The following is a 13,492-nucleotide window of genomic DNA, read 5'->3' on the forward strand; positions in this document are numbered from 1 at the left end:
TCTCCCAACCGAGTCTCAAGTCTCAACTAGGAGTGAGGACCCACCTCATCCCAATCCATTTAAACCCATCAATGACTCAAAATGGGACCAAGTCTCTCTAACAATACTTCTTTGACATCTCAGGTTACTTAGACCCATCAATTGTCACAATTTGGAGGTAGCTAGCACTCCTCCCCTTTGAGAACTTGGAGCTCAAAACAAATGCTTTGGTCGTTTTGGGGGAGGATTAATATTCTATAATATCAAAATCATTTCTACCATGTATCATAAGTCACTTATACATTTTCATTTCTAACAGAGTAAAATTGAAATCAGTACAATTACTGAGAAAATTAGTAGAGCTTTCCGTTGTTAAAAGTGAAAACGATGGAACAAAATACTAGGACAACTATGCCAACAACCAATGGTTGGAGTTCTCACGAACTTGGTTTCCGCCCTCCAAGCCTCGGACTCAAGATGTTACAAATTCATATTCCCTTAAAAGTATGTTGACCAATACAAAAGAGAATGTTATGATAACATCTATTTCTCCGTCGCTTATTATCGGCATAAAATAACTTGTATTCACATAAAGTGGTTCTTTAACACTACTATAAGATCTCCACTATCCAACCCCACAAAATTTCTACATTAATATTGTTTGGTAATACCTAAAACTTGTACTAATTGTTTGCCAATAATAAAGAGACAAGGAGAAGGATGAACATGAATGGGAAGAAACTCATTGAAAGAGTAATGTGATTAAATTATATAACATGGTTTCTTGATCAGCAATAAATTTCAAGATCTAACCACCATGGAAGCCATTAATGGTGGAACCCTCTCTTATTGACTTATCCATTTATTGCACCATTCAGACTAACAAGTCATTAGCTTATTTCTTCCACATGCAATCTCATAAATATCACTAAACTACTTCCATACATTCCTCAAATTTCATAAACCAAAAAACAATATCATGTTTAATACTATATCTCAATCTTATATGATGATATTTTCTTTAGTATTTTTATTGAGTTTCTTGTTTTTTGGTCCTTGCTTTTGTGTATCTGTTGAAGAAGAATGTAGTAATCAGTTTACAAAGGTGGTACCTTGTTTAAGTTATGGTACTGGGAAATCTGAAATGCCAACAAATCAGTGTTGTTCATCTGTGAAAGATATGAGAGAGACTAATCCTGTTTGTTTATGTTTCATGATCCAACAAGTTCATAAGGGTGAGTCCTCTGTCAAACAAATGGGTCTTCAAGAAGATAAGTTGCTTCAACTTCCTAGTATTTGTAAGCTGGATGATACAAGCATTGCTAAATGCCCTAGTAAGTATTCTCTATCTATCTATGTCTCTCCCTCAGAAGCCCATTAGGCCTAACTCTTTGAAAACTTCAGATGTGGGATAATGTTAATATCTCCCCTTAACATCATTTATCTTCGAGCCACTTAGCAGTCTCCCACCACGTAGGTTACGGTTACAAATTATATGGAAACCCGAAAAAAATTGTCAAGACTTGTCTAGGTTACAAATTATAATGCCCATGTAGGTAATGTTATCCAAATTGCACATTCTTTAGTTACAAACTTTTTTCCTTCCCTTTTTTCGACAGAGCTTCTCAACATATCTCCAAGTTCCCCAGATAATGCCATCTTTACAAACTCCTCATCAACAGGTAAACAGATTACTAATTTTACTACGTAGTAATAATAATAGTAAGAGCTAACTCTTTTGAATATATATTATACATTGCTACTTACGCAGAGTCGTCGACGTTAACAGCGAGTGTACCAGCATCACCAAAAATGGATGATGTCTCTGCTAGTGTTATGTTAGGAGCAAATCTGGCAATGGAGATAGGATTGGTGGCTGCCTTTCTATTCCTCAAGGCATGAATATGAAATATTAGGCAAATTGCATGTTCCAATTTGTCATATATACATATGATGTGTGTGTGTATCTGATATGTGGTGATGGGTGATATAATCTTTTGGTAATAGCCCTTGAGCATCTGCACTTTATTCTCTTCACTAATTGGAACATGCTTAGATTTATGAGCACTACCCAAACTCTTAAGGCCCACTTCAAAATGTTAAGGGTCAATTTACTCAAGTGAAATAAGGGCTTGTTGTGCTCATATAATATTACCATAGTTTGTGGGCTTCCTTCTAAAGGGCCTGCTTTAGATTTGTTAGGCCCAGTTACATAAAAGTGCTTTTGGCCCATTAAAATGAGTTACTTCACTAAATTGAGCTCCTAAAATGAATAACAAAAGTAAATATACTTCATCATTAAAAGAGAAGTGGTCTTTGGATATATGGGGCTTGAAATTATTGCTTAGCTTTCTTTTTTCTTTGTGTTAGCAAGTTGCAACCCATTTGGTGTCTTGCCAATTTATGCAAATTCATCATCTCTTGTTATGCTTACACCGCTGTCAACTAAATCATACAAATCAGTTCGTATTCATTTTGCACGAGGATTTGACAAAACAAGGTCTAAACCTCGGACATTTACAAGTTCATTGTAGAATACGAAGCAGTACAACGAAAGTTCGTTCCACCGCGCCAAATATTATGCTCTACAACTTTTTCAAGCAACAAAATGATATGAAATAAGTAGTCCATGTTTGGCAAATATATCAAAGGGAGATTTTAAAAGGCCTCCCCGTTTTTGTTAAAAGGCCTCCCCATGGTTTCGTTGACTTAGTAAATGACATTTGACTTAGCTTGGTTAAAGGACCCCCCTCTTTGAATGGGTGAAAAAACCCCCTTTAAAGGTGTATTTCACCCACATTTTCTCTCCATCATTTGACCACGCCACATCATCATCTTCTCCGGCAGGGTCGCCGGCCGGCCAAACTTCCGGCCGGCGACTTTCAAATTTTTTTTTTTTATTCTCTCTCTTCTCTCTCTCTATTTTTTTTTTTTTAACTCTCTCTCTCTCTCTACAGATCTAGAGAGAGAGAGTCCATTGAAGGTCTGCGAACAGACCTTCAATGGATCTGTTCTCTCTCTCTCTCTAGATCTAGAGAGAGAGAGAGAGAGTTAAAAAAAAAAAAAAAAAATTTTTTTTTTAGAGAGAGAGAGAGAAGAGAGAGAATAAAAAAAAAAAATTTGAAGGTCGCCGGCCGGAAGTTTGGCCGGCCGGCGACCCTGCCGGAGAAGATGATGATGTGGCGCGGTCAACATCACCGGTCTTGGGTTAAGTTTGACCTAACGGCGTTAACTTTGCCGTTAGGTCAAATATTGATGAAGGAGGTGCTCTTTTGTAGAGGGGGCCCTATAACCAAATTGGTTATAATGGGGGGCGCTTTTAGCGGGGAGGCCTTTTAACAAAAACGGGGGGCCTTTTAAAATTTCCCTATATCAAAATTGTACTAAATTATTTAGTAAATAAAATTTGGGGAAACAATGGAGTAGTCATGAAACTAGGGGGAGATGATATTGATGCTGCATTATGACTTTGCCATGATGATTTTTCATCTGTAGCTTACACAAAAGTCAGATAAAGAATCTATTTCCTTCCTAACTGGGTCCTCACCCTTTTATCCTCTTTCCTCTAAGGTCCCACCTTCCTGTCCAAAATTTCAATTTACCCAATAATTATGATGAAGATATTTTATTTTGTTAACTTGACCAAGACCAATTTTCTTAGTAAAAGAATATTTTGGGTTTTAATTTGAACTCTCTCTCTCATCTTGTTATCCATAATATACTTTGTTGGCAAAAAAAGAAAAATCATCTGTTGTTTACAAAGACAATTTGATAGAAAAATAACCTGCAATATAGTTAAAGACGCTATGGTGTGTTTGTACCTTAACCAATCATATTTCGTTTTAGTACGAGCCATTCAGATAACATTAGCCAACATACAATAATGTTGGGTAACTATCTCCGGACTAACATGATTAGTTATAACTTATAAGTTCTAGTACTAATAGCTGTCTAGTCACCTATTTATCCACGCTCATAGATAACATGATTTCTTGGTACCTTCTCTCTCAACTCATTTTATGGTAAGAAAATTCTTATAAATTCATAATAGATTTTGTTGTTAGAAGAGAAAGTTCTTTTTTTATATTTGAAAAGTAGTTTCAATGAAATAAAAGAAATAAAAAGGAGAAAAAATGTGCCTTTATGGATAGCTTATAATTGGTTCAATATACGAAGTAACTTTTTCTTTCATTCTAATATAACCCCGTGAATCTTATAGTTCTTTTTTTGGTGGTCTTGAAAGTTGAAAGACATTTTTCTCTGTTGTCGTCTCAACAGAGAAAAAAATGAATGACTGGGGTAAAAGATGTTTCTCTTTGCCTGAAGAAAGACTCGAACACAAGATCTTGAATATTCAGACTTTCTGTTACGAAGGAGCGAAGAGCAGGATAAAAGAAAGAAGAAGAAGGGAGGAAAGGAAAATGTAATTTATGACAAAAAATTCTTATACAAAAACATCTAAACAAAAACTACCATAATTAACATTTTTGGTTGATGTTTTCATGCTCATTACTCATTAGTGATTCCATCCACTACCACCTCTTCCTTATCTTCTCTCTACAAGAGAAAGGAATCATTACCCACCGCATTTCTCTTGGTTACCTATCCCATATCACAATCTCTCTCTCTATCTCCTTTCTTTCTTTGTTTAATAAGAGCCTTTATCTATCTCATCATCTCTACTTCCATTACAAGAAAGTCTCAATATCTTCTTACCTTCTAATCCCTTCTACTACCAACCAAACATGTTATATACCTACCCAACTGTTGTTTATGATACATGAACGGGTTGGCTGGAATTTATCTTCATTTGAGATCCAATGCCCATAAATTGATCTCACTTGAGTGCAATCAAAGTATTAGTACCAAAATAAAGTAGAATAAGTAATAAATTAAAGAGAGGTTCCTAATTAAGCTAGGTACGAGACACCCAAACAAAACTTTGATTATACTAGAACCTAACAGGTATAACTGGAGGCAACCCTTGCGAATTTTCTGAGAGTTGGAAATGAACAGATATAGTCTTTTATTGGATCACTAGTGTTTGTATTTGTGATTCTAAATGTAAATTCATGGGCCAATTACGAAGAGCTCAAAGTTAAATAATTTAAATTACGAGATGATTGTATGACAACATATATCATACCCATGGGGTAAAAACCGGACCCGTTAGACATGAAAGGGCAAAATGTGGAAAAAAGAAAGAAATTCTAAAAAAGAGAATGATGAGAATAAGGGGGGTGGAAACATTTTTGTGGGACAATCATGCCTTGAGCGTGAAAGCATAATGAATGGAAAGAGACTATTAAAGAATAGATCTCAGCCGTTGATTTTTATTCAAAAAGATTAGAGGGGTCCTAAAGGTGAAATTATTTGACCGAGTAGATTCACACGTGCAACACCGGACAATAAAATTCTCTTTTACTCCCCCTTTTTTTTACAGGGAATAAATAGCATAACTCGGACGTGCCGCCAATTATTTTCCTATCACGGAATTACCCCTTTTCACGTGTATAAATTACAACTGAAAACTTCGGTTTCTGTTGAGGGAAATATGTTTTGGTTTCATGACATCCAAGCCGAACCCACCCCTTTACATCCTTTCTTCCCGTAGAAAAGAGTTGTCAACATGCTACTATTTCAGTGAGCGCCTAAAAGAATGGGAGATGCTAGAGTTACAAAAGATTTTGACAAAAGAAAGTTCTCAGCTGATGTGGCAGTTGTGATATTCGTCTCTCAACGCCCTAGATTTAGTCTAAGTTTCAAACTACAACCGCTACATCAGCTGAGAACTCTCTTTTGTCAATTTTTTTTTCGTAACTTTAGCATTCCCCTAAAAGAACATGTGATGAAATTTAATTTCCAGTGAGAATACCTTCAATAAGGTGAAATCAATGTTGCCTTTGCATAATGAGACAGAGCGTATAATGCCCGTACCAACTATTCTTAACCCCTCGTGAAGACGCTGAGTCTTATAAGTTTCGGTATTGTTCTAGCTTTAGTCACTCCGACCAAAATCCAACACACACAAGGTTTTATTTGTAATCTGTATCCGGTATTAGAAATATCGAATTCTTTGAAAAAAAAAACGGATACAGATGGGACATGGAAGTTCAGATATCCATTGACATACTTAATTTTCTACAACCATTTGGCAAATTGCAAGGATGTCAGTTTAGCAATTTTTGTGGAAAAGGTTGTCTATAATGGATTAATGGGACATCAAGCACAAAAAAACATAACCACACGTGGGGAGGATGAAGAGAAAGTAAAAAAGGACAAGGAAGATATTATGAGAAAAAAGAGAGGGCAAAGTCGAGAATGAAAAAAAGAATAATTTCACCACCCCTTTAATGGAGTAGAGTAGAGGAGGATCAATATAACTAACGGGGAGATAATCGGAGAGACGACGTGGTTAAAGAGGACTGGTAGTAAGTAGTATGGAATAAGAGGAAGAAGAAGACTTAAGAGTTTTAGAGAGAGAGAGAAAGTATTTTAGAGAGAGAGAGAGAGAGAGAGAGGGGTTTGTTTACGGCCGGGTGGGGGGATGCCGGATGGAGGGCTGGTGATGCTTAAGCAATTCATTGGACAGGTTCAGGAGTTCTGGGAACTCTTCGGCTCTCCTCCTCCTCCTCTTCCTCTTTATCACCACCACCAGGAAACACCACAACAAAACTTCAGGTCTCTCTCTTATTCTGTCTAATCAAAATATATTTAGGTTTACTGTGAACATATTGATCTAGAGACTCGATTGTTCTCTCTAATTTTAACTCCCGTATTATCGGATTTCGCTCGTTAGGTTTTTCATTCTGCTTCCTTAATTACTACCTCTCTCTGTTCTTCGTTTTTAATTTTATATTATTAGGCGTTTTTGTTTCAATTATTAATTTTAAATTCGAACAATTAACATTTTCTGATTAAAAATGTTTAATCTTTTTAGGGTTTTTGATCCAATCTTCAAGCAAAATTAGGTTATTTCAATTGTTGGGTTAGTTTTCTGGTTCTGGTTAAGACATTTGTCATGTGAGATTAGTTTTTGGATCTAATTGATTCTCTGTTCACATCTTTTGTTGCTTTATCTGGTCATAATCTTCTTTTATTCGTCTTAGTTAAAGGGGATATTATTAGGGATTTTTTGGATATTGACTACGATAGTCATTAGAAAAGCATTAATACATTAATACGATGTGATAAGCACGACAACTGTCGAATTTAAACCTTACAGAAACTAAGGGCCTAAAGCCTAACAAAACTACTGGCCTAAAGCCCAACGAAACTACTTCATTTATACCCAAGTTCAATTATCCTGGATTTGCACTTCCATGGGAACGAACCTGGATCTTTTGTAATATGCAGTAGATGCATTACCAACTGGGCTACCAGTTGTTGGCGAGGATACTATTAGGTTTTTTTTTTGTTGAAAAGGATATTATTAGGTTGACTATAAGGACTTGATGAGCTTATTAGTACGGTCCATATTAGAACCTCTGAAATTTCACATTAGGCAACTTTTGATGATTAAAAAGTTTATATACAAATTGAGACCTTCTATGATCTTGCTCTTATCTATATATTATGTTTTTTTTGCTTTGCTTTAATTGTAATTGCTAATACTAGATAAGACGCAACTAATTGGTAAGAAGAGTATATACAATCTTGCTTGTGAAAGAAAACTAGAAGATCTTACTAGGTATTTCTCGCTATAAAGAAATCGTTCGACTTTTTTCCTGTCGAACTGATCTACCCTAAGATTCATTTTCTTCCAAAGGAATGGTAAAGAAGCTTTTATAGTATGGGATAATCTTAAGAGTTTTTCTTGTATAGTCCTGATTTTGCATACTTCATCACTCAAAGCAATGTAAAAGGAATACAATATCTGTGATGGTCGCTGACATAAGGTATGAAGTGCATAGACGTCACCTCCAATTTATATTATAGAAATCTGTTGGACGATTACTTTTTTTTTTTTTTTGAAAAGTCATACATAAATTATAAATGTGAAGTTTCTTATATACCTTTCGCTTCTCTGAAATATCGTAAACAGTAAACTGTATAAGGTTGATTCTTTATTGGATAGTAAAAATCCACTTTATGAAGATCTCTTCCTTCTATATGATATCGGACATCAATTGCAACAAGCCAACGATTCATGGAAGGAAAAGAATCATGTAGGGGACAAACCTATCATGTTGTAAGGCTATTCAATTGGGGTAATACAAATTAGGATCATATAAAACATGCACGCAAGCATATAACAACTCAATGAAAGATACTTCAATATGTGAGATGTTTCATTGAGTTGTTATAAAACATGCACGCATCCATGCATATAACAACTCAATGAAAGATACTTCAATTGTAGGGAACAATGATTCCTTGTTTCATTGCTATGCGTTTTCATTCTCGCTCTCTTCTCTATTGTGTAATTCAAGATTCATGTAACATCCTGTTTTCCCCTGAAAACAGTTTGTTTGAAATATCGAAATCTCTAAACAAAGAACTATTCTGACTATTTGTTAGAAAGAGGATGTCAGTCAGCAAACTATAGTTAATGTCAAGTATTCCCGTGTCATATCTTCGGAAGTGTTATAACCATGTTGCTGCTTGAGTGTTGTTCAGGATCCACATATAGTTGTAAGTATACTTTAAGTTGCTAATGATATTTCTATTGAAACCTCATAGTACACATTGAGATAGGACAAACTGTAACTTCTTCCGTGCTTGATTCACAAACTTGTTTAGGTGTAACGAGACCTTTCGAATGAAATTTGTTGTAATTTTGCTTGAAGGCTAATGATTCCTCATGTTGCATCTCAAAAAAGTTAACTTGAGATTAGTCACTAAATTAGGGGCAGTTGGAAGTTCCACTTGATGCACATTGTGCAGTTTTGCTTGAATTCAAAATACGGTACTGCCTATAAACCCCAAATCCGCGATGGAGAACTATTAAGTCTGTGATAGTTAACCATTACCCAAATTCTGTAAGAATGTCACTAAATCGTTTATGCATCCATACTTTTTTCCTGGAAAATGATAGTTAATACCGTTCGCAATGTTATTCTTAAGTGCTTATTGTATACCTGATGTTGGTCAAAAAGATGGAAAGGGAATTGAAGAAGAAATCAATTGTATTATATGATAGATAACAACTAGTACCGCTCTAGTAAAAGCTAAGATTTATTCACAGAGCCAACAGGCATCACACCTAGGCGTATGTTTGCATCACACAAATATAGATAGCTTGAATAGCTGTTCAAAAACTTTGTCTGTCCTCAAACAGCAGGAAGACAACACTTATATAAGCATAAAACAAACCCTTGACATCTCATACAGTCATACTAGCTTTACTTCTGGAGTTTTGAAGTTCTAAACTGCTAGGACAACAAATGACGTTATGAAGGACGTTATAAAAGACATTGGAGATGTTTGACTGCACTTGACCACCCTAAAGAATATTTAGAAAGTGGAACCAATTTGGATTAGGCTCTACGTTATTCAAGCTCCCAACTGGGCCCTTCATCCAGGATATGCCAAATAAAAAGTTGGGCCTTAGAATCTTTCTTTTGATGCTCCGATACACGTTTAGTTGTTGTTGTTACCATTCATCTTTATCAATACCTTGAACTTATTTAGTTCTCATTATCATCATATTTGTAAACAAGATCTGTTGAAATGTTTTCCTTTTCACGTGCAACCACAATTTTTGGTAACCTCTACTTACGGTTTGTATTAGTGTGGTCTCTTTCTTTTCAGTGTATCATCTGTCGTTCTCATTAATCTATTTAAAATGTCCATTCTTTACATTATTTATGAAAGTGAAAGAACGCTATCTTTTGGTTGGTGGTAGATTGACCTTCTTTTGTTCGATCTTATCCTTAAGCTTCACATATTGTCTTCTTAAACATAATCCCCCCACCCAAGATGTATTGGTCTTTTCATTTTCTAGTTTCGTTAGCTGCTAATATCTAGATTTTATTTTTATTAAGATTCTATTTAGCTCCTTTTATTTAGGATTTGTTACATTTGCTAATATCTAGATTTGTTTAATTAAGATCCTATTTAGTTCATTTTATTTAGGTTTTTGTTAGATTTGTTTTGTATTTTATTTATATCATTGTTCAACAAGTATTAGAATCAGAGAAGGATGAGGAAACACTGTAGATATTTGCGAGTTTAGTCATACTTGTAAACCCATTTTCTCTCTAAGACATGCTTAGATAATCTGGGAGCCTGTTTATCTCAGATAGGGGTTTCATAATGCCTTTTTTCTTTTTCAGCTGGTGCTTCCTTGATCTTGATAACAACTCAGTACATGATGATTGCTATGATCTTGTAATGAAGGAGAGAAAGTCTGGCTATTACAGGATGGTGCAGCAGCACAAGTTCCCGCCTGCGAAGAAACCCCGAAAGGAACAGAATTATGAAATTTTTACGGAAATTGCTAATTCAACTGAGATGATGGAAGAGGAGATTTGGAAAGAATTACCTGAAGACCTTCTCGAAGCTGTTATAGCAAGACTTCCGGTTACTGCATTCTTCCGTTTCAGATCCGTTTGTCAGAAATGGAATTCCATGGTAAACTGTAATAGTTTCTCTCAACGTTTCTCAGAAGTCCCAGAAGGTAATCCATGGTTTTACACTGTCACTCATGAACACGAAAATAGTGGGGCGGTATTTGATCCTTTGTGCAAGAAATGGTTCCATATCAACATTTCTGGTCTTCGTAATAAACTGATCACCCTCCCAGTAGCTTCAGCAGGTGGTCTTATTTGTTTTATAAACATTGGACATAGCAACTTCTATGTGTGCAATCCTTTGACTCAGTCATTCAGAAAACTACCTCCTAGGCCACTCGGAGTCTGGTCTCGAATAGTTGTTGGGATGACTATGAATGGAAATACGACAATGGAAGGATACAAAATCCTTGGGTTGGGATGCAATGGAGATTATGAAATTTACGACTCAACTAAAGAAACTTGGGTCCGACCCGGAATCATGCCTTCAAGCATCAAGCTCCCTCTCTCACTAAACTTCAGATCCCAGGCGTTGTCGATCGATAACTCGCTTTACTTCATGCGTGGTGATCCAGAAGGGATTGTGTCTTATGATATGGTAAATGGGGTATGGAAACAATATATCGTTCCTGCTCCACCATATCTTGCAGATCATACGCTAGCAGAGAACAAGGGGAAGGTCATGCTTGTTGGTCTAGTAACCAAAAATGCAGCTACATGTCTGTGTATATGGGAGTTGCAGAAGATGACTCTCTTGTGGAAGGAGGTTGACAGAATGCCAAATATATGGTGCTTGGACTTTTATGGAAAGCACGTTACTATGACTTGTTTGGGTAACAAGGGTGTGATTATGCTAGCTTTGAGGGCAACGCAGATGAATCGCGTCGTTACCTATGATTTTTCGAGCCGGGAGAAGTGGAAAAAAGTTCCGACTTGTATCCTCCCATGTGGGAGGAAGAGACCGTGGATCGCTTGTGGTACAGCTTTCCATCCTTCTCCTACTGCCTTGGTCTGACTTATTTTTCTTGCTCTTATTTCTCTCTGGCAGGGACGAACACAAAATATGAGCTCATGTGTTAGGTTGAGCACCAAGTCGCAGAAGGCTCTCTTCCTTTTAGTTCTGTGTTTTCAGAGTTCTCACCATGAGAGGAATATGAAGAGCAATGACAGACTTGGATCACTGATAATTGATATTTTCCCACGTTTATTTCCTTTTCAGATATCATGTAAGCATTACCACGACTTATTAAGGAAGGATTAGTAGATAATGAACTTTCTTCCTTGACACTTTCGAATCAATGTTGGCTCAAAATTTCTTCTACATTCAGTACATACACATAATAGGCATAACTGAGCACGAGAAATTGGCGTATAATACAGGCTCATTTTCATAAGAAACTATGTAAGAAAAGCCCAAAATTTGGGCCCTAATACGAAAAAAAACCCACTCGGGAATAGTTCAAGCTATATCAGTAACTAATCAGTAACTAATTCTCATCGTATATAATTATAAAACTCATTCTCATCGGGATAGTTCAAGCTAAAGAATCAAGATCGGACCGATAGAGTTTTTTGAATAGGTTATCTCGGTTATAGTCTTATAACCAAGACCAAAAGAAATATTTGTATCGGTACAAATGTTCGCCACATTGTTAATTTCGTGGTGGTTTACCAACCCTTTACACATGGGTCTTAGCGAGATCGTGATGGTCTTAATAGTTGAAGCTATATCAGTAACTAATTCTTATTTAAGGTTGAGTTTTTTTTTTTTGTTTTTTTTTTTTTTGATGAAGTAGTTTTTTTTTTTGTTGAAAATGAATCTATGTTTTCTTTGAGAAGAATAGTTACTTGATTCACGAACCTACTTAAGTAACAAGTTTTCAGAAGTTAAATCAACATTAGACATCGGATTCGACAACTGAAAACTGAGCTACCAACGTTACATTAATTGGCTTCACGAATCTAAAATGCGCGGCAGCAGATTCTATATCGACGCTAATATGCCCGTCCATAAAAACATGCGACGCTAAATTACACCGAACTACTAACGTAAGCAGATAGAAGGCCCTCTTAGTCTAACATGCGGCCGCCGTACTGCCTAATATGTACTGCTAAACTTCACGCCCTCGCTAACTTAAGCCGCAAAAATGTACTTACACGCTAAAATGCACCGGAAGACTGCAATTTGGGTTGGGTTTCACTTTCAATCAATTCATTGTTAGGGGTGTGCAAAAATAGACCGAACCAATCAAACCAAACCAATCCAAACCGGTCCAGTCGGTTTTCAAACCAAACCAAACAACGAGTGGTTTGGTACGGTTGTAGATTTTCAAAAACCAACTGGTTTGGTTTGGTAAGTGGATGCACTTTTTATGAACCATTAAAACCAAACCGAACCAGTCAAGTTCAATTAATATATATAATTATATATTTACATAATTTTTTCTAAAATACATCTATCATATCTCTATAATTACATACAAATACATATCTTTTATCAAGTTGCTATAAATAAGAATAACTACTACCCGTACAAAACAACAAAACTACTACAATATAATGTTACTAGCCAGTATTAGATTAAAACAATTCATGTATCATTAATGTTACTAGCTACTATATAATAATTCGACAGGAGACCTGCACATGTCTTTCATGTTTCAAATGTTTTTTCGATGAATTATGTTAGTTTGATTGTTTCTCCGGATTTTTCAGGAGTGTTGTCTTGATTTTATACGTCAATGTATGAAGAAAGTAACTCGATTCGCCGGTTTTCATGGAGAACAAATTGTGTTTTATGGATGGTTTGGTATCCAGTAGTATCCAAACCGCTTATGATGGTTTGGTTAGTAACCGAACCAAACTTTGACCGATTTGGTAACGTTTGAAAAATCACTAACCAAACCATGAGTGGTTTGGTAATGGATGACACCAAAATACCGGATACCGAACCAACGAACACCCCTATTCATTGTGGCAATTTTTAGGCAGTTTCTAAA

At 35.9% G+C, this 13,492-nt stretch overlaps 2 protein-coding genes across 2 annotated transcripts; both read left to right on the forward strand.

Moving 5' to 3' along the window:
* Positions 1–691: 691 nt before the first annotated feature.
* Positions 692–1,985, forward strand: LOC147553480 (non-specific lipid transfer protein GPI-anchored 1-like). The gene is made up of 3 exons (XM_086672139.1): positions 692–1,313; positions 1,599–1,661; positions 1,751–1,985. Exons 1-3 carry the CDS (start codon positions 959–961, stop codon positions 1,879–1,881), a joined length of 549 nt encoding a protein of 182 aa, XP_086528265.1. The 5' UTR covers positions 692–958; the 3' UTR covers positions 1,882–1,985.
* A 4,286-nt stretch (positions 1,986–6,271) lies between these two features.
* LCR (Galactose oxidase/kelch repeat superfamily protein) lies at positions 6,272–11,792 on the forward strand. The gene is made up of 2 exons (XM_086665433.1): positions 6,272–6,660; positions 10,257–11,792. Exons 1-2 carry the CDS (start codon positions 6,527–6,529, stop codon positions 11,506–11,508), a joined length of 1,386 nt encoding a protein of 461 aa, XP_086521559.1. The 5' UTR covers positions 6,272–6,526; the 3' UTR covers positions 11,509–11,792.
* The last annotated feature ends 1,700 nt before the right edge of the window (positions 11,793–13,492 follow it).

The sequence above is a fragment of the Eschscholzia californica genome, unplaced genomic scaffold (genome assembly GCF_041429995.1).
Source record: "Eschscholzia californica isolate CP2 unplaced genomic scaffold, dmEscCali1.0.p SCAF_3, whole genome shotgun sequence".
In the NCBI taxonomy this organism is placed as follows: domain Eukaryota; kingdom Viridiplantae; phylum Streptophyta; class Magnoliopsida; order Ranunculales; family Papaveraceae; genus Eschscholzia; species Eschscholzia californica.